The following is a 20,425-nucleotide window of genomic DNA, read 5'->3' on the forward strand; positions in this document are numbered from 1 at the left end:
TTTATTATTTTTTCCCATCTGCTGGCCTTGGATTAAGTATTTTCTATTTTGTTAAGGCATACTGTTTTCCACAGTGGCTGCACTAACTTACATTCCCACCTACACTATAGGAGGGTTCCCTTTTCTCCACACCACCTCCAGAAGTTGCTATTTGTAGACATTTTAATAATGGTCTAATTCTGGGTGGTGGGAGGTGGGTATGTCATTGTAGTTTTAGTTAGAATTTCTCTAATAATTTGTGATGTTGAGCATCTTTTTATGTGTTTTTAGACCATCTGTATATCTTTGGAGAAATATCTGTTTAGATCTTTTGCCCATTTTTTGATTGGGGTGTATTTTTGATATTGAGCAGCATGAGTTATTCGTTATCTTTTGGAAATTAATCCCTTGCCGGTTGCTTCATTTGCAAATATTTTCTCCCATTCTGAGAGCTGTCTTTTCATTTTGTTTACAGTTTCCTTTGCTGTATAAAGGCTTTTAAGTTTAATTAAGTCCCATTTGCTTTTATTTTCATTAGTCTAGGAGGTGGGTCAAAAAAAGATCTTGCTATGATTTACATCAAAGAGTGTTCTGCCTCTGTTTTCCTCTAAGAGTTTCATAGTATCCAGCCTTAAATTTAGATCTTTCATCCATTTTGACTTTACTTTTGTGTATGGTATTAGGGAATGTCCTGATTTCATTCTTTTACATGGTGCTGGCCAGTTTCCCTAGCACCATTTATTAAAGAGACTGCTTTTTGTTTTTTTCCCATTTATACGCTTGCCTCCTTTGTCATAGATTAGGTGACCATAGGTGTGTGGGTTTACCTCTGAGCTTTCTATCTTGTTGCATTGATTTATTTCTGTTTTTTGTGCCAGTACAAAATAATTTTGATTACTGCAGCTCGGTAGTATAATGTGAGGGCAGGAAGCCTGATTCTTCCAGCACAATTTTTCTTTCTCAAGATTACTTTGGCTCTTTGGGTTCTTTTGTGCTTCCCTACATATCATAAATTTTTTGTTCTAATTCTGCTAAAAAATGCCATTGGTAATTTGATAGGGATTGTACTTGAAGAGTGCTTTGGATAGTGTAGTCATTTTGACAATACTGATTCTTCTAACCCAAGAACATGGTATATCTCTCCACCTATTTGTCATCTTTGATTTCTTTCATCAATATCTTATAGTTTTCTGAACACAGGCCTTTTGCCTCCTTAGGCAGGTTTATTCTGAGGTATTTTATTCTTTTTGATGCAATGGTAAATGAAATTGTTTCCTTAATTTCTTTTTCTGATTTTTCATTGTTAGTGTATAGGATTGCAAGGGATTTCTGTGTATTAAATTTATATCCTGAGACTTTACTAAATTCATTACTTAGCTCTAGTAATTTTCTGGTGGCATCTTTACGGTTTTCTATGTATAGTATAAGTACATCTGCAAACAGTGAGAGGTTTACTTATTTTCTAATCTGGATGCCTTTTATTTCTTTTTCATTTCTGATTGCTGTGGCTAGTACTTCCAAAATTCGATTGAATAATAGTCTTGTGCTTTCTCTGCATCTATAGAGATGATCATGTTTTTTATTTTTTTCCAGTTTGTTAATATGGTGTATCACATTGATTGATTTGCATATATTGAAGTATCCTTACATCCCTGGGATAAACCCCATCTGATCATGGTAAAGGATCCTTTTAATGTGTTGTTGGCTTTTGTTGCTAGTATTTTGTTGAGGATTTTTGCATCTATGTTCATCATGGATGAAATTGATCTGTAATTTTCTTTTTTTGTGATATCTTTATCTGGTTTTGTAATCAGAGTGATATTGGCCTCCCAGACTGAGTTTTGGAATGTTTGTCCCTCTGCAAATGTTTGGAACAGTTTGAGCAGGATAGGTGTTATCTCTTCTCTAAATGTTTGATAGAATTTGCCTGTGAAGCCATCTGGCCCTGGACTTTTGTTTGCTGGAAGATTTTTGATCAGAGTTTCAATTTCAGTGCTTGTGATTGGTCTGTTCATGTTTTCCATTTCTTCCTGGTTCAGTCTTGGAAGGTTGCACTTTCTGGGAATTTGTCCATTTCTTCCAGGTTGTCTATTTTATTGGCATATAGTTGCTTGTAGTAGTCTCTTATTAAAGCCTTCCCTGGTGGCTTAGAGGGTAAAGCGTCTGCCTGCAATGCAGGAGACCTGGGTTCAATCCCTAAGTTGGGAAGATCCCCTGGAGAAGGCAATGGCAACCCACTCCAGTACTCATGCCTGGAAAATCCCATGGACGGAGGAGCCTGGGAGGCTGCAGTCCATGGGCTCGCAAAGAGTCGGACACAACTGAGCGACTTCACTTTCACTTTTCAGTCTCTTATTATCCTTTGTATTTCTGCCTTTTCTGTTGTAACTTCTTTTTCATTTCTAATTTTATTGTCTTCTCCCTTTTTGCCTTGATGAGTCTGGCTAATGTTTTGTCAATATTGTTTATCATCTCAAAGAACTGTCTTTAGATTTATCGATCTCTGTTAATGTTTCCTTCATTTCTTCATTTATCTCTGCTCTGATATTTATGATTTCTTTCCTGATACTAACTTTGGGGGTTTTTTGCTCTTCTTTTTCTAGTTGCTTTAGGGTTTTGTTGTTGTTGTTTTTCTAGTTGCTTTAGGTATAAAGTTAGGTTGTCTATTTGACATTTTTCTCATTTCCTGAGGTAGGCTTTTATTGCTTAAACGTCCCTCTTAGCATTGCTTTTACTGCATCCCTTACGTTTTGAGTTGTAATGTTTTCATTGTCATTTGTTTCTCAGTACTTTTTAAATTTTCTTTGATTTCTTCAGTGACCACTGGATTATTTAGAAGTGTATTGTCTAGCCTCCATATGTTTGTGTTTTTTACAGTCTTTTCCCCCCTATTATTGATATCTAATCTTATATTGTTGTGGTCAGAAAAAAATGCTTGATACAATTTCAATTTTCTTAAATTTACCAAGGCTTGATTTGTGACCCAAGATGTAATCTATCTTGGAGAATGTTCAATGTGTACTTGAGAAAAAAATGTATTCTACAGTTTTTGGATGGAATATACTGAAAACACCAATTAGGTTCTCTGGACCAATGTGTCATTTAAGGCTTGTGTTTCCTTATTAGTTTTCTGTCTAGATGATATATTAGTGTGAGTAGGGTGTTAAAGTCCCCCACTATGATTGTGTTACTGCCAATTTCCCCTTTTAGCATTCCCCTGCTAGCATTTGAGGTGCTCCTGTGCATATATAATTGTTATATCTTCTTCTTGTATTGATCCCTTGATCATTATGTAGTGTCCTTCATTATCTTTTGTAATGATCTTTAAAGTCAGTTTTATCTGAGTATCGCTACTCTCCTCTTTTTTTGACTTCCATTTGCATGGAATATCTTTTTCCAGTTCCTCACTTTCAGTCTGCATGGGTCCCTAGCTCTGAAATGGGTCTCTTGTAGAGAGCATATATAGGAGTCTTGTTTTTGTGTTCATTCAGCCAGACTGTGTCTTTTGGTTGGAACATTTAATTCATTTATGTTCAAGGAATTCTTGATATGTATGATCCCATTAGCATTTACTTTATTGTTTTGTGTTTGTGTTTGTAGGTCTTTTCTATTATGTGTCCCGTCTAGAGAAGTTCCTCTAGCATTTGTTGTAAAGCTGGTTTTGTAGTGCTGAATTCTTTTAATTTTTGATCGTCTGTAAAGCTTTTGATTTCTCCATCAAATCCAAATGAATCGTTGCTGGGTAATCTTGGTTGTAGATATTTTTGTTTCATCACTCTAAGTATACCCCTTTTGCCTTGAATAGTTTCTGCTGAAATATCAGCTATTAACCTTCTGGGCATTCCCTTGTATGCTATTTGTTCTTTCCCTTGCTGATTTTTAACATTTTTGCATTTAATTTTTGTTAGTTTGATTAATATGTGTCTTAGCATGTGTCTCCTTGGGTATACCCTTTATAGGACTCTCTGGGTTTCCTAGACTTAAGCTGGCTGTTTCCTTTCTTATGTTAGATAAGTTTTCAACTCTAATCTCCTCAAATATTTTCTCATACTCTTTTTCTCTCCTTCTGGGACCCCTGTAATTTGAATATTGGTGTACTTAATGTTGTCCCAGAGGTCTCTGAGACTATCCTCATTTTTTTTTCATTCTTTTTTCTTTATTCTATTCTGTTTCAGTTATTTCCATCATTCTATCTTCCAGGTCAATTAACCATTCTTTTACCACATTCTGCTATTGGTTCCCTCTAATGTATTTTTTTATTTCAGTCATTTTGTTGTTCATTGCTGATTGTCTGTTACTTCTGCTGCTGCTGCTGCTGCTGCTAAGTCGCTTCAGTCATGTCTGACTCTGTGCAACCCCATAGATGGCACCCCATCAGGCTCCCCCTTCCCTGGGATTCTCCAGGCAAGAACACTGGAGTGGGTTATTTCTTCTAGGTCCTTGCTAAACATGTCTTGTATCTCTTCAACCCATCACAGTATCTCCATTTTAATACCAAGGCTTTGGATCATCTTTACTATCGTTACTCTGAATTCTTTTTCAGGTAGACTGTCTAGTTCCTCTTCATCTGTTTGGTCTGGTGGGCTTTTACCATGTTCCTTCATCTGTTGCATGTTTCTCCAATACTTTGGCTGCCTGATGTGAACAGCTGACTCATTAGAATAGACCCTGATGCTGGGAAAGATTGAGAGCAGGAGGAGAAGAGGATGACAGAAGATGAGATGGTTGGATGGCATCACCGACACAATGGATATGAGTTTGAGCAAGCTTCCAGGAGTTGGTGACGGACAGGGAAGCCTGGTGTGCAGTCCATGGGGTCACAAAGAGTCAGACACGATGGAGTGACTGAACTAAACTGAACAACAATGATCTCTTGCCTTTCTGGCAGGCCAAGCTTTTTCCTAGACTTCCTCAAACGTGCTGTACTAGCCCCCTCAGACTGTCTTCAAGGTAGTCAACCCCAGCCTTCTCCCTGGAGTCTGACCTCTGAAGCCTAAGTCTCGTTACCCAGCCCTCACTGGCCATGGTCAGTGTGCATACAAGCGTCTCAGGATGGGAAGTGCCAATGCAAGCATCTCAGGCTGGGAACTCCTAACTCTCCAGTATTTGGACATAGGGCTTATAAGGAGGTAATTAAGATTAAACAGTGGCATAGGATGAGGTATTTATCCAACAGGGCTGGTGTCCTTATAAGAGTAAGAGATACTAGAGCTCACTTTCTCTCTCCAGCACATGTACAGAAGAAAGCCTGTATAATGACACAGCAAGAAGGCAGCCATCTGCAAGCCAAGGAGAGGGACTTAAATAGAAAACAACCCTGTCAACACCTTATGGACTTGCAGTCTCCATAACTGAGAAAATAAATTTCTGTCACTTAGTCATTCCAGCCTCTGGTATTATAATGGCAGTCTTAGCAAACAAATACAATTTTGGTATTGAGGGTAATATCTGAAAATACGGAATAGCTTTGGAACTGGGTGATGGGCAGAGGCTGGAAGAGGTTTGAGGCACTTGTTACAAAAAGCCTTAATTGTCTAAAAGAGACTGTTGGTAGGAATATGGACATTAAAAGTGATTCTGGTGCAGTCTCAGAAATAAGGAACATATTACTGGAAATTGGAGGAAAGACAATCCTTGTTATAAAGTGGCAAAGAACCTGGCCTGTGTTTCAGTGTTTGTGGAAAGTAGAAATTGTGACATAAGCAACAAATTTTTAGCTAAGGAGATTTATAAGCAAAATGTTACAAGTGCAACCTTGTTTCTCCCTCCTTACAGTAAAATGTGAGAGTAGAAAGATAAATTGAAGGAACTGTTAAACAAAATTCGGAGAACTAGAATTTGGAGATTTGGAAAATTCTCAGCCTGTGGATATCTATTTTGCAGAAAATGAGAAGCATGTTCTGGAAAGAATACTATGGTGTAGTTAGACATGGTTTAATAAAGAGCTAAGTTTGGAAGCAATCAATCATCTCAGATGTAGAACTAAAGGTGACATAGACGGTACAAAATGAAGGCAGGCTGTTAGACGTCTGGGATTCTACAAGACGGGAGAATAGAGCTAACTATCTGACTATATTATCCATCAAGAAGAGGAAAGAATGACCCCAAAGGTGAAACAGAGACCAGCAGGTCTGCCATTTCCAAAATAAGCCCAGACAGTAAAAGTTTGGGGAGCCAGTATGGTTCTTCCATGGTTTCAGTGGGCCCCATACACCAGCCAGACCAGAGGGCAGAAGATACAACCAGAGATCATTCTCATGCCTTAAAAACTAATAGAATTTGCCTTGTAACATTTTAAACTTGCTTGGGACCAATCAATCCTTTCCACTTTTAGAATGGGAATGTGAATTCTCTGCCTGTCCCATCACTGTATTTTGGAAGCAAATAACTTGTCTGGTTCACAGGTTCACAGTTGGAAAGGATTAAATGCACTTCTAGTCTCATCCACACTCGACTTAGATGAAACTTAGGTGAGATTTTGAATGTAGAGATGAAGTTGAAATGGGCTAAGACTTTTGCTGCTGTTAATTTGGGGTGAATGTATTTTGTACTTGAAGAATGTGAATATAGGGGGTCCAGAGGACTGAGTTGTTAAGACTGAATTGTTCCCCCAAATTAACATACTGAAGTCATAACATAACATATAAAGTCATGACTTTATTTGATGACAGGGCCTTTACAAGGTCATAGGGTGAAGTCCTAATCCAGTATGGCTGGTGTCCTCAGAAAGAAGAGAAAGAGTTACCAGGAAAGTACATACACAGGGTAAAAAAATATCCATTTCAGGACTCAGCAAGAATGCAATCATCTGCAAGCCAAGGGGAAAGACTTCAATAAAAACCAAACTGCCTACACATTGATCTTGGACCTCTAGTCTCCAGAACTATGAGAAAATAAACTTCTGTTCTTTGAGCTACCAAGTCTGGTATTTTGTTATGGCAGCCCTGGCAAAGTAAAACACACTGCCAGTTAGGAAGTAAACCATAAATCAACTATCTTATGATCACTGAAAAAATACAACTTTTTTTTTCTCAACTGCATTTTAAGAGAAGTGGAACATTTCCTAGTGATTTCTACCACCTAGACACTCATAGGGAAGGAAAGGAAATGTCAAGAGAACAGTTCCTGTGGCAGGAGGTGATGGCCAGACTTGGTTTTCCTATGCCTGTGGAGGTGAGACTTCTGGCTAAAGCCACGACCACAGTCCCTGCACACATATGGCTTCTCTCCTGAATGTGTCCGCTGGTGTCTGATGAGGGCTGACTTGAAGCCAAAGCCGCGTCCACACTCATCACACACACATGGCTTTTCTCCTGAGTGTGTCCTCTGGTCAGAGGTGAGTTGGATCTTCAGACCAAGTCTTTGCTCACATACTCTGTACACATCAGCCTCCTCCCCTGAATGTATCCTCTTGTGTCTGGTGAGAAGTGACTTGAAGCCAAAGGTACGTCCACATTCAGGACACAGAAAAGGCTTCTCCCCTGTGTGCGTCCTCTGGTGTCTGATGAGGGTAACCTTCTGACCAAAGCCACGCCCACACTCAGAGCACACATAAGGCTTCTCACCTGTGTGCGTCCTCTGGTGGCCCATAAGGGAGACTTTCTGGCTAAAGCCACGCCCACACTCGGAGCACAGGTAAGGCTTCTCCCCTGTGTGTGTCCTCTGGTGTCTGATGAGGGTGACTTTCTGGCGAAAGCTGTGCCCACACTCAGCACAGACATAAGGCTTCTCACCTGAGTGTGTGACCTGGTGACTGAGGAGCAGAGACTGCTGCCTGAAGCCACGCCCACACTCCAGGCACACGAAGGGCCTCTCGCCTGAATGCGAGCTACGGTGTTGAAGGAGTGATGCCTTCTGGCAAAAGCCTCTTCCACACTCTGGACACACAAAGGGCTTCTCTTCCAAGTGTGTCCTCTGGTGCAGGATGAGGGCGATCTTCTGGCGAAAGCCTCTCCCACACTGCTGACATACAAAGGGTCTCTCCCCGGAGTGTATCCTCTTGTGGTTAGTTAAGGAGGATGTGTACCTGAAGTGTCGCCCACACTCCCGGCACACGTAGGGCTTTTCCCCTGAGTGCTTCCTCTGGTGTACGGTGAGGGAGGACCTGCGGCCAAAGCCTCGCCCGCACTCTCTGCAACTAAACGGCTTCTCTCCCGAGTGAGTCCTCTGGTGTTTGACGAGGTCTGACTTCTGGCAGAAGTTTCTGCCACATTCAGGACACACATGATGCTTCTGGAGGCTAAAGAGGCTTGATTTTCTGCTAAATCCTAGTCTATAGTTTTCACATATGACTGCTCCAGATTCTGAGATGTTTGTCTCTGTTAATACTGCATCTGCCTCGTCAGAGATCATCCCCTGGTCTATTCTTCCACTGCTACTGCCTCCCTGGTCTACTGGCTGACCTTGAGATGAGCTGAAAAATGCCCTTGAAGTCCCACTCAGCTGCAGCCTCCCAAACACAGTGCCAGAGCCTTCTCTCTCTCCATCTTTTGCTTTTTCATTCAAGCAGCTTGGAGCATCTAGTAGGAAGTGGCTTTCTGCAGATGAACCTGGGAAGATCTGAAGGGCATGACCACAGAGCATATAGTGATGGAGGATCTGTGGACTGGAAAAAGTCACCGGGCAGGAGAGACAGGGTTGGAATTCTTTTCTTCCTTCTGCTGGAGAGAAAGTGTCAGTCAAAATCACCAAAGGTATCTTGTGGATGGTTAACACTTGTCTAGTTCTCATTCCTCAGATGCTCCCGCACAAAGACTTCCTTCAAAGACCTTCGTTCCAACCCATGGTGACATATTGATGCATACCTTTTACAACACATAAAACCCACATAATGAGCCAGCTCTAAGTATCAGCCCAGCTTAAGGAGGTTTAAGAAAGCATCACAGCCAGCTCTAGCCCTATAAATCACTGCCATCAGAGTTATACATGTGCCCCAAATACAATTATCTTACAAGCCACAGACATTAACACCAGTGTAAACAATATCTACAAATACATGCTTTTACTGAGAGTTAAAATACATAACATTACAAATTTCTTTAGGGACTTTTCCTATAAGAAAAGATGGGGTCAAAAAAGGGAGTCCCTCTACAGTTGGACTATAAAGAAAGCTGAGCGTCAAAGAATTAATGCTTTTCAACTGTGGTGTTGGAGAAGACTCTTAAGAGTCTCTTGGACAGCAAGGAGATGCAACCAGTCCATCCTAAAGGAAATCAGTCCTGAATATTCATTGGAAGGACTGATGTTGAAGCTGAAACTCCAATACTTCGGCCACTTGATGCAAAGAACTGACTCATTTGAAAAGACCCTGATGCTGGGAAAGATTGAAGGCGGGAAGGGAAGGGGGATGACAGAGGATAAGATGGTTGGATGGCATCACTGACTCAATGGACATGAGTCTGAGTGAACTCCGGGAGTTGGTGATGGACAGGGAGGCCTGGCGTGCTGCAGTCCATGGGGTCGCAGAGTCGGACACGACTGAGCAACTGAACTGAACTAACTAGTGGAGGCAGTACAGAGGACAGGTCAGAGATCCATGTGGGAAGTTAAACAAGTATTTCCTAGAGGATTATGTGCTGGGTCCTCTAACATGGTGTGTGGATTTGCAAGTGAAACACAGAGACATAGTCTAGGCCTACAACCCCTTAAGTGATTTTGGCTCCCAGTGACCCCAATCAATCTAAGACCTGCTCTTCTCAGTGTTTTGCTTTTTTTTTTAAATACAAATTGTTGTACATGGAAACTTTCCACCTAAAATAACTTGTAGATATCAAATTTGGATGCCTTGTTCTATCACCCTGCTTCTATCCACCTGAAGCTGATGAAAAATACCATGAACCTTAAATAAACTCAGTACACCAGGCCTTTCCAGACATACATGTTTCTTTCTTCACCAATCAAAACTGAGATGTATTTTATGAACAATCAACAACATTGGTCAGCAAACTACAGCCAAACACGTGTTCTGTAAAGAAGTCTATTGGACACAGCCACATTCAATCTTTATGTTGTGTCTATAGCAGCTTTCATATACAAAGGCAAAGGTGAGTAGTTGCAACAAAAAACATAAAGACTACAAAGCCTAAAATATTTACTATCTAACCCTTTTAGAGGAAGTTATTCATTCTGTCTTGTCTAAGATGCCAGCTTTTAATACTAACAATAATAGCTACCATGAAAACCCTTCCTAACACTTAAAAGGCCCTACACTTCCTCCTCAGCAAACTATTCAGTAAACTTCATTGTGTGTGTGTGTGGTGCTAAATCTAGAGGATCCTGTGAAGTAGCCCTGATTAATGAGATCTCTTCAAGAAAATTAGAGATACCAAGGGAACATTTCATGCAAAGATGGGCTCGATAAAGGATAGAAATGGTATGTACTTAACAGAAGCAGAAGATATTAAGAAGAGGTGGCAAGAATACACAGAAGAACTATACAAAAAAGATCTTCATGACCCAGATAACCACAATGGTGTGATCACTCACCTAGAGCCAAACATCCTGGAATGTGAAGTCAAGTGGGCCTTAGAAAGCATCACTATGAACAAAGCTAGTGGAGGTGATGGCATTCCAGTTGAGCTATTTCAAATCCTGAAAGATGATGCTGTGAAAGTGCTGCACGCAATATGCCAGCAAATTTGGAAAACTCAGCAGTGGCCACAGGACTGGAAAAGGTCACTTTTCATTCCAATGCCAAAGAAAGGCAATGCCAAAGAATGCTCAAATTACCACACAACTGCACTCATCTCACACGCTAGCAAAGTAACACTCAAAATTCTCCAAGCCAGGCTTCAGCAATATGTGAACCGTGACCTTCCAAAAGTTCAAGCTGATTTTAGAAAAGGCAGAGGAACCAGAGATCAAATTGCCAACATCTGTTGGATCATGGAAAAAGCAAAAGAGTTCTAGAAAAACATCTATTTCTGCTTTATTGACTATGTCAAAGCCTTTGACTGTGTGGATCACAATAAACTGTGGAAAATTCTGAAAGAGATGGGAATACCAGACCACCTGACCTGCCTCTTGAGAAACCTGTATGCAGGTCAGGAAGCAACAGTTAGACCTGGACATGGAACAACAGACTGGTTCCAAATAGGAAAAGGAGTACGTCAAGGCTGTATACTGTCACCCTGCTTATTTAACGTCTATGCAGAGTACATCATGAGAAACGCTGGGCTGGAAGAAGCACAGGCTGGAATCAAGATTGCCAGGAGAAATACCAATAACTTCAGATATGCAGATGACAGCACCCTTATGGCAGAAAGTGAAGAGGAACTAAAAAGCCTCAAAGAGGAGAGTGACAAAGTTGGCTTAAAGCTCAACATTCAGAAAATGAAGATCATGGCATCTTGTCCCATCACTTCATGGCAAATAGACAGGGAAACAGTGGGAACAGTGTCAGACTTTATTTTTGGGGGCTCCAAAATCACTGCAGATGGTGATTGCAGCCATGAAATTCAAAGACACTTACTCCTTGGAAGGAAAGTTATGACCAACCTAGATAGCATATTCAAAAGCAGAGATATTACTTTGCCACAAAGGTTTGTCTAGTCAAGGCTATGGTTTTTCCAGTGGTCATGTATGGATGTGAGAGTTGGACTGTGAAGAAAGCTAAGTGCCGAAGAATTGATGCTTTTGAACTGTGGTGCTAGAGAAGACTCTTGAGAGTCCCTTGGACTGCAAGGAAATCCAACCAGTCCATCCTAAAGGAGACCAGTCCTGGGTGTTCATTGGAAGGACTGATGCTGAGGCTGAAACTCCAATACTTTGGCCACTTCATGCGAAGAGTTGACCCATTAGAAAAGACTCTGATGATGGGAGGGCTTGGGGGCAGGAGGAGAAAGGGACGAGAGAGGATGAGATGGCTGGATGGCATCACTGACTCGATGCACATGAGTTTGGGTGATCTCCAGCAGTTGATGATGGACAGGGAGGCCTGGCATGCTGCGATTCATGGGGTCGCAAAGAGTCAGACACGACCGAGCAACTGAACTGAACTGAATCACTCAACTGTTGACCCTACTGGACTTCCAATGAAAGTGAATATCCTTTCAGTCTTTGTATACAGTTCTGGCCATCAGGGGTCCCATCATGGTTGGTCTTTAGCTCAGTCCATTGAACCATGAGTGAGTTTATTTTGTTAAGCTAGGCTATCCACATTTTCAAAACTCATGGCAGGCATGTACATTTCTGGCTAGCAGTTTCCAAGAAATACTTTTGTTGTAATTCTAAAGCTCTGAAAGCTAAGCTTTCAGTATTGCATTATTGTCTCCTTATCTATGAGAAAAGCAGGAAGAGAAAAGCAGCCACTGCCTTCTCCTTGACCTGTTTTACTCCCAGCTAGGCAAAAAGTCTAAGGCCAGTGGTAAACTACTCCATTACAGGTATGCTGTTCAGTGTCTTTTGTATTAAATACAATGACTGATTTAAATACAGTTAACACTGTCCTTATGGGAGCCTTAGTCTCTACTAAGGCTGTTCACTCATCATCATTTTTATGCTATCTGGTAATGTGACAAATTTTAACTAAAAATGATTAAGAGTTACAGTGTTCACTGTGGCTTTAAGCATCCAAGTTCCTCAATAAAAGAAGAAATAAAATTTTACCAAGGTAATTCTTTTCAGTTAATCATAAAAGTTGCCAAGATATATAAAAAAATGATCAATTTATAAACTCATGTATAACCTACAGCTATGCTCATGCCAATTGATTTTTCAGACCAATAAGTATTTCAACAACTGTCCATATTGGGATGTTCAACAAACATCCTGAAGGAAACAGAAAAAAAATCCACGCCTAATGGCTTCTTAAAGAAATTTTCCCTTCTGCAGCTGTAATTGTAAGGAATAAAATTATAGCAGTGAGTTAAACAGATACCATACAATAGAAGAAAGAATGCTTGGCATTCACTGCTTTTAAACAATTAAAAGAATTTTAAGACTTGGTCCACATGTGAAAAAAGAGAACACTTTTGATAAGAATCTGAATTAATCCCTGGAAACTAGACAACTTTCATAATATGCCATCTCCATGATTTTAAGACAATATAAAAGAAATATTAAAATATGTGACAGTTAATTTTACGCATTAACTGCTCTGGCCACAGGCTGCCCAAACATTTAAACACTATTCTGGGCGTCTATGGGGTCCCACAGAGTCGGACACGACTGAAGCAACTTAGCAGCAGCAGCAGCAGCTGGGTGTTTCTGTGAGGGTGTTTTGGGGAGACTTTAACACTTAAATAGGAAGACTGAGTAAAGCAGTTGAAAGACCTTAGTAGAACAAAAGACTGACTCTCTCCCAAGGTAATGGCTCTAAATCCTTCAAGTTAGGCTTCAGCAGTACATGAACCGAGAACTTCCAGATGTACAAGCTGGACTTAGAAAAGGCAGAGGAATCAGATATCAAATTGCCAACATCTGTTGGATCATAGAAAGAGCAAAGGAATTCCAAAAAAATATCTACTCTGCTTCATTGACTACATTAAAGCCTCTGACTGTGTGGATCACAACGAACTGTGGAGATTCTTAAAAAGATGGAAATACCAGACCACCTTACCTGTCTCCTGAGAAACCTGTATGTAGGTCAAGAAGAAACAGTCAGAACCAGACGTGGAACAACAGACTGGTTCAAAATTGAGAAAGCAGTACGTCAAGGCTGTATATTGTCACCCTACTTATTTAACTTACATGCAGAGGACATCATGCAAAATGCTGGACTGGATGACTCAACAAGATGTAATCAAGATTGCCAGAAGAAACATCAACAACCTCAGATATGCAGATACCACTCTAATGGCAGAAAGTGAAGAGGCACTAAAGAGCCTCTTGATCAGGGTGAAAGAGGAGAGTGAAAAAGCAGGCTTAAAACTCAACATTCAAAAAACTAAGATCACGGCTTCTGGTCCCATTACTTCATGGCAAATAGATGGGGCAAATGTGGAAATAGTAACACATCTTATTTTGGAGGCTCCAAAATCACTGCAGACAGTGACAAAATTAAATGAGGCTCGCTCCTTGGAAAAAAGCAATGACAAACCTAGACAGCATATTAAAAACCAGAGACATCATTTTGCTGACATTAAAGCTATGGTTTTTCTAGTAGTCGTGCACGAATGTGAGAGCTGGACCATAAAGAAGGCTGAGCACTGAAGAACTGATGCTTTTTAACTGTGGTGTTGGAGAAGACTCTTGAGAGTCCCTTGGACAGCAAGGAGATCAAACCAGTCAATCCTAAAGGAAATCAATCCTGAATATTCAGTAGAAGGACTGATGCTGAAGCTGAAGCTCCAATACTTTGGCCACCTGACGCGAAGAGCTGATCCACTGGAAAAGACTCTGATGGTAGGAAAGACTGAAGGCAGGAGAAGGTGGTGACAGAGAATGAAATGGGTGGATGGCATCACCGACTCAATGGACATGAGTGCGAGGAAACTCTGGGAGATAGTGAAGGACAGGGAAGCTTGGTGTGCTGCATTCCATGGGGTCTCAAAGAGTCAGACATGACTTAGTGACTGAACAACAACTCCAAAATAAGAGGGAATTCTTCCAGGCTAGTTGCCTTCTGGCTGAGACATGGGAGGGTGGGTGGTGGAGAGGAGACAGATGGAGTTGTTTTTGTTTTTCCTGCTATCACACTTGATCTGATATAGTAGTTCTTACTGGGTGTTGAGACTGAGAGCCTGAGAGAACCATGGGCTCTCATATGTCTTCATTTTGCTAACTGCAGATCTTGGAACTTCTCAGCCTCCATAGTCACATGAGCCAATTCTTCATAATACATCTTGTGTTTGTGTGTGTGTATGTGTGTGTGTGTATACAAATACATCCAAAGGGTTCTGTTACTCAATAACCCTAAGACTGATTTTGATACCAAAAGTGGGATGCTGCTATAGCCAGTACCTAAAATTTGGGGAAGTGGCTTTGGAAATAGATGACAGTTAGAGGCTGAAAGAGTTGAGGTACATACTAGAAAAAGCAAGAAGAGACTGCTGGTAGAAATATGGATGGTAAATGTGACTTTGCTGAGGACTTAAAAAGAAAGGAAGAGAGCTGGAGAGAAAGCTTCTATCAGAGGATATATAAATTGACTAATCTGTAGTACAGAGTTTCTAATGCTGAGCTTTGCATAAGTAGAATAAATTTCATTTGGGCATGGTGTGTAATTCTTTTAAAATATGGAATGTTTTTATCAGTTGCGCAGGTTCGGGAATCCTTAATTACTTTAAAAATGTACTATATTCAGATTTTGTCCCATTCCGTATCTGTAGTATTTTTCAAAAATTCATTCATTTCATATAAGGTGTTAAACTTGTTAGTATAAACTTGTTCATAATATCCCCTTAGTATCCTTTTAAAGTATCAAGAAGATGTAGTAACTTCCCCTTCACTCTTGAATTATTTATGTCTTCTTTTTCTCTTGATTAGTCTATGCAGTAATATATAATTTAGTAGCAATATATAATATTCTTTTCAGACATTCAACATTTTCTTGGCAAATTTTCCTGCTAATAAAGTGTTATATTTCACAGATTTTTGTTCTTATTTTCTTTATTCCATTCCTTGCACTCACTTTGCATTTACTTTGTTCTTTTTCTAGCTTCTTAAGTCACTGATCATAGACCTTTTCTAAAAATAAGCACTTAAGGCTATAAATTTCCTTCTAAACTCCTCTTTAGCTGCATCTCACAAATGTTTATTTTGCTGAGATGAATTTGAAAAGATTTAGGTAGTGGCTTGTAAGAGTTGATATTGGTAAGATGCAATTTCTACCTCAAGTTATCTATCAGATGAGATCAGTCGCTCAGTCGTGTCTGACTCTTTGTGACCCCATGAATCGCAGCACGCCAGGCCTCCCTGTCCATCACCAACTCCCGGAGTTCACTCAGACTCATGTCCATCGAGTCAGTGATGCCATCCAGCCATCTCATACTCTGTTGTCCCCTTCTCTTCCTGCCCCCAGTCCCTCCCAGCATCAGAGTCTTTTCCAATGAGTCAACTCTTCGCATGAGGTGGCCAAAGTACTGGAGTTTCAGCTTTAGCATCATTCCTTCCAAAGAAATCCCAGGGCTGATCTCCTTCAGAATGGACTGGTTGGATCTCCTTGCAGTCCAAGGGACTCTCAAGAGTCTTTTCCAACACCACAGTTCAAAAGCATCAATTCTTCGGCGCTCAGCCTTCTTCACAGTCCAACTCTCACATCCATACATGACCACTGGAAAAACCATAGCCTTGACTAGACGAACCTTTGTTGGCAAAGTAATGTCTCTGCTTTTGAATATGCTATCTAGGTTGGTCATAACTTTCCTTCCAAGGAGTAAGCGTTTTTTAATTTCATGGCTGCAGTCACCATCTGCAGTGATTCTGGAGCCCCCCAAAATAAAGCCTGACACTGTTTCCACTGTTTCCCCATCTATTTCCCATGAGTGATGGGACCAGATGCCATGATCTTCGTTTTCTGAATGTTGAGCTTTAAGCCAACTTTTTCACTCTCCATTTTCACTTTCATCAAGAGGCTTTTTAGTTCCTTTTCACTTTTGCCATAAGGGTGGTGTCATCTGCATATCTGAGGTTATTGGTATTTTTCCCGGCAATCTTGATTCCAGCTTGTGTTTCTTCCAGCCCAGCATTTTTCATGATGTACTCTGCATGTAAGTTAAATAAACAGGGTGACAATATACAGCCTTGACGTACTCCTTTTCCTATTTGGAACCAGTCTGTTGTTCCATGTCCAGTTCTAACTGTTGCTTCCTGACCTGCATACAAATTTCTCAAGAGGCAGATCAGGTGGTCTGGTATTCCCATCTCTGTCAGAATTTTCCACATATAGAGTAAAATCTCAAAATAAACACTACCCAGGTTTTCTTTTTTTCTTTCTTTTTGCAAATGAGAAAGTGATCCTAAAATTTAAGTGGAAATGCAGAGGACTATCCAAAGCAACCTTGAAAAAGAAAAAAAAAAAAAAAGGAGAAGACTTACACTACCTGACTTCAAGATTTTCAGTGATCCTACAGTAGCACAGACAGTATGGTTTGGTTTAAGGATAGACATACTAATCAAAGGAATAGAACAGAGAGAGTGTAAAATAAACCCAATCTTAGCCAGCGATTAGATATTCAACAAAGCAATCCAATGAGAGAAATACAAGACTTTTCAACAAATGGGGCTGGAGCCACTGTGTAGCCACATGGGAAAAAAAAAACAACACAACAAAACCTTGATTCCTGCCTCACACCATATACAAAAGTTAACTCAAGATGAGCTGTAAATCTAAGTATAAAAGCAGCTATAACTAAACAGCATTTTAAAGAAAATATAGATGACAAAAACATTTAAGAAAAGAAAAAGACTTCCTCGATATTAAAATATCAGAAGTTATTATTAAGAAAATGAGCACAAAAGCTTCAGACTGAGAGGATATTTGCAAAATGTACAAATGACAATGGACTAGTATCAAGGATTAATAAAGAATTCATAACACTCAATAATGAAAAATAACATGGGTGGTGGGGGGCAGTAAGGAGAGGTGGAATGTATTGAGAGAGTACCATGGAAACAAATACATTACCATATGTAAAATAGATAGCCAATGGGAATTTGTTGTGTGATTCAGGGAACTCAAAATGGAGCACTGTAACAACCTAGAGGGGTGAGATAGGGAGGGAGGTGAGAGGGAGGTTCAAGACAGGGGACAATAGGTATATCAATGGCTGATTCATGTTGATGTTTGGCAGAAACCAAGACAATATTGTACAGCAATTATCCTTCAGTTAAAAATAAATAAATTTAATTATAAAAATCAATGCAGAAAAACTGGAAGAAATATTTGAATGTATACTTCACAAAGTACATGATATATATAAAACATCAAAAAGCACACAGAAGGACTCAACGTCATTAACCATGAGCAAAATGGAAACCCCCTATGAGATAACTCAACACATCCATCACCAAAGATAAAATGAAAACTGTTGGGGAGGATGTGAAGTGACAAGAACTCTCACATGTCTGTTGATCATGGAAATGAGAAACTGTACAACCACTTTGGAAAAGGTCTAGTCATTTCTTATAAAACTACACGTAGTTACCCTATGACTCAGTGTACTGCACTAAATAGTATCCCACCAAAATGAATGTCAACCTGGAACATATGAATGTGGCCTTATTTCGAAAGAGTCTTTGCACATGTTATCAAGTTAAGATGAGGTTATACTCCAATTAGACTGAGTTTTGATCCAATGACTGGTATCCTTACAAGGAGAGGGAGATCTGGATACACAGACACTTAGACGGAAGAAGGCTGTATAACCACAGAGGCAGAGATTAGACTGATGCTGCTATAAGACAAGGAACACTAAGGATTGCCAACAACCACCAGAAGCGAAGAGAGAGGCACAGAATAGACTCCCTTTCAGAACCTCCAGAAAGAACCAACCCCACCAACAAGTTGATTTTGAACTGTGAAAGAATAAATTTCTTTTTTTAAGCTTCTCAGTTTGTGGTAATTAATTAAATCAACTCTAGGAAACTAATTCATCCTAGGTATGTATCCAAAGCAAATGGAAAACAAAAGTTTGTTGAAAACAAGCAAAAAATTACCATAAGAATATTAACAGCAGCTTTTTCAAAACAACTTAAAACTGGAAGCCATCAAGGTGTTTCTCAAGGAGAATGGATAAACAGTCATATATATATATATTCATATGATGGTACCTTATTTGATGTTAAAGAAATAACAGACTACTGATGTATGCCACAGCATGGATGACACTTAAAAAATATACTGAGTGAAAGAAGCCTTACACAAAAAAGAAAGTATTATATGATTCCATTTATGCAAAATTGTACAGCAGGCAAAACTAATCTATGGTGAAATAAAATCAAAAAACAGTGGTACCTCTGAGGGGTGGGAGCAGGGGTTTACTGGGATGGGCCACAAGGGAACTATCTGGATAACAGTAATGTGCATTTTGATAAAGTTTGTGTTATAGAGATGTATGCATTATTTGAATTCACAGACTAGTATACTTAAAATGTTGCATTTCCAGTAAATTCTACCTTAAAAGAAACAAACAACTCTAGTTAATAATATTCATGCTACCCATTATTCCTGGAGCCAATCAACTTTCATGGTACCCACCAAGCTGAAATGAACTATCAGAAGTTGGCCCTTTTAAAACTGCAGTGTTCAAAGATGCTGAAGTGGACACCCTGGACTTGAGTCTGTATGTCCCTGCCTGCCCATCACCAGTATGAGCTAACCTAGGAAGAAACTATGTCTTTCCTCTCACCACTTGTTAGACTGTCTTTGCCCGAACCACTTGGTGATCAGATTAGATTAGATCTTAAGACACACTCACACCTGCCAACCACTCAGGGAAAATGATTGTCTGAGGAGAATAAGTAGATGCTAAGGACATGCCAGGAAGACCTCACAAAATGACAGCAATAACCACCTATGAACAGGTCCTCATAAGCTCTTAATCTATCCATGTGGAGAATGCAAGTCTCTTTGCAAGAAGAATAAAGCCTTGCTGCTGCTGCTGCTGCTGCTAAGTCGCTTCAGTCGTGTCCGACTCTGTGCGACCCCATAGACAGCAGCCCACCAGGCTCCCCCGACCCTGGGATTCTCCAGGCAAGAACACTGGAGTGGGTTGCCATTTCCTTCTCCAATGCATGAAAATGAAAAGTGAAAGTGAAGTCGCTCAGTCGTGTCCTACTCTTAGCGACCCCATGGACTGCAGCCTACCAGGCTCCTCCACCCATGGGATTTTCCAGGCAAGAGTACTGGAGTGGGGTGCCATTGCCTTCTCCGAAAGCCTTGCTACAGTGAACTTACTCAGATACACTGAGCAACTCAGCTCTCCTCAGAGAAGAACTGCTTGTACTAAACTTCTTACTCCCACCAACTAAGGAGATACTGCTAGATATCTGATAGGATGGCTACAATTAAAAAAAAAAAATAGTGTTAACACCAAATCCTGACACAAATGCAGAAAAACCAGATCACTCAAACACTGCTGATGCGAATATAAAATGGTATAGCCATTCTGGAAATTGAGTATGGCATTTTATTATAAAACTAAACCTATATTTACCATATAGGCCAGCAACTTGCACTTTTGGGCATGTATGCCAGAAACAAAAACCATACATTCACACAAAAACCTACACACAAATGTCCACAGCAACTTTATTCTTAATAGCCAAAAATATAAAGAACTCAAATGTTCCTGAATGGTTTAACAAACTGTAGTATTGATACATTCATACCATGGACTACTACTCAGCAATAAAAGGAATAAAATACTAATACATACAACAATTTGTATGGATATCAAAAGGAAAAAAAAACAATCTCCAAAGGTAACATATGATGTGACTTCTTTTATATAACATTCTTGAAATGACAAAACTATAGAGACAGAGAACAGATTAGTGGTTGCCA

The 20,425-nt window shown here is 40.0% G+C and overlaps 1 protein-coding gene across 7 annotated transcripts in view; it reads right to left on the reverse strand.

Moving 5' to 3' along the window:
• Window positions 1-5,817: 5,817 nt before the first annotated feature.
• The window catches only part of ZNF169 (zinc finger protein 169), a 55,722-nt gene continuing 41,114 nt past the window's right edge, over window positions 5,818-20,425 (reverse strand). For 2 of the 7 annotated variants that reach the window (XM_070375240.1, XM_070375245.1), the window contains one exon: window positions 5,819-8,639. In XM_070375240.1, coding sequence (XP_070231341.1) covers window positions 7,090-8,639 — 1,550 coding nt within the window. In that variant the 3' untranslated portion in view covers window positions 5,819-7,089. Of the gene's footprint in view, window positions 8,640-20,425 lie in introns of all 7 variants that reach the window. The other 5 variants (XM_070375243.1, XM_070375244.1, XM_070375241.1 and 2 more) reach the window with 4 other exon arrangements.

This window comes from Bos mutus, chromosome 8 (genome assembly GCF_027580195.1).
Source record: "Bos mutus isolate GX-2022 chromosome 8, NWIPB_WYAK_1.1, whole genome shotgun sequence".
Taxonomy (NCBI): domain Eukaryota; kingdom Metazoa; phylum Chordata; class Mammalia; order Artiodactyla; family Bovidae; genus Bos; species Bos mutus.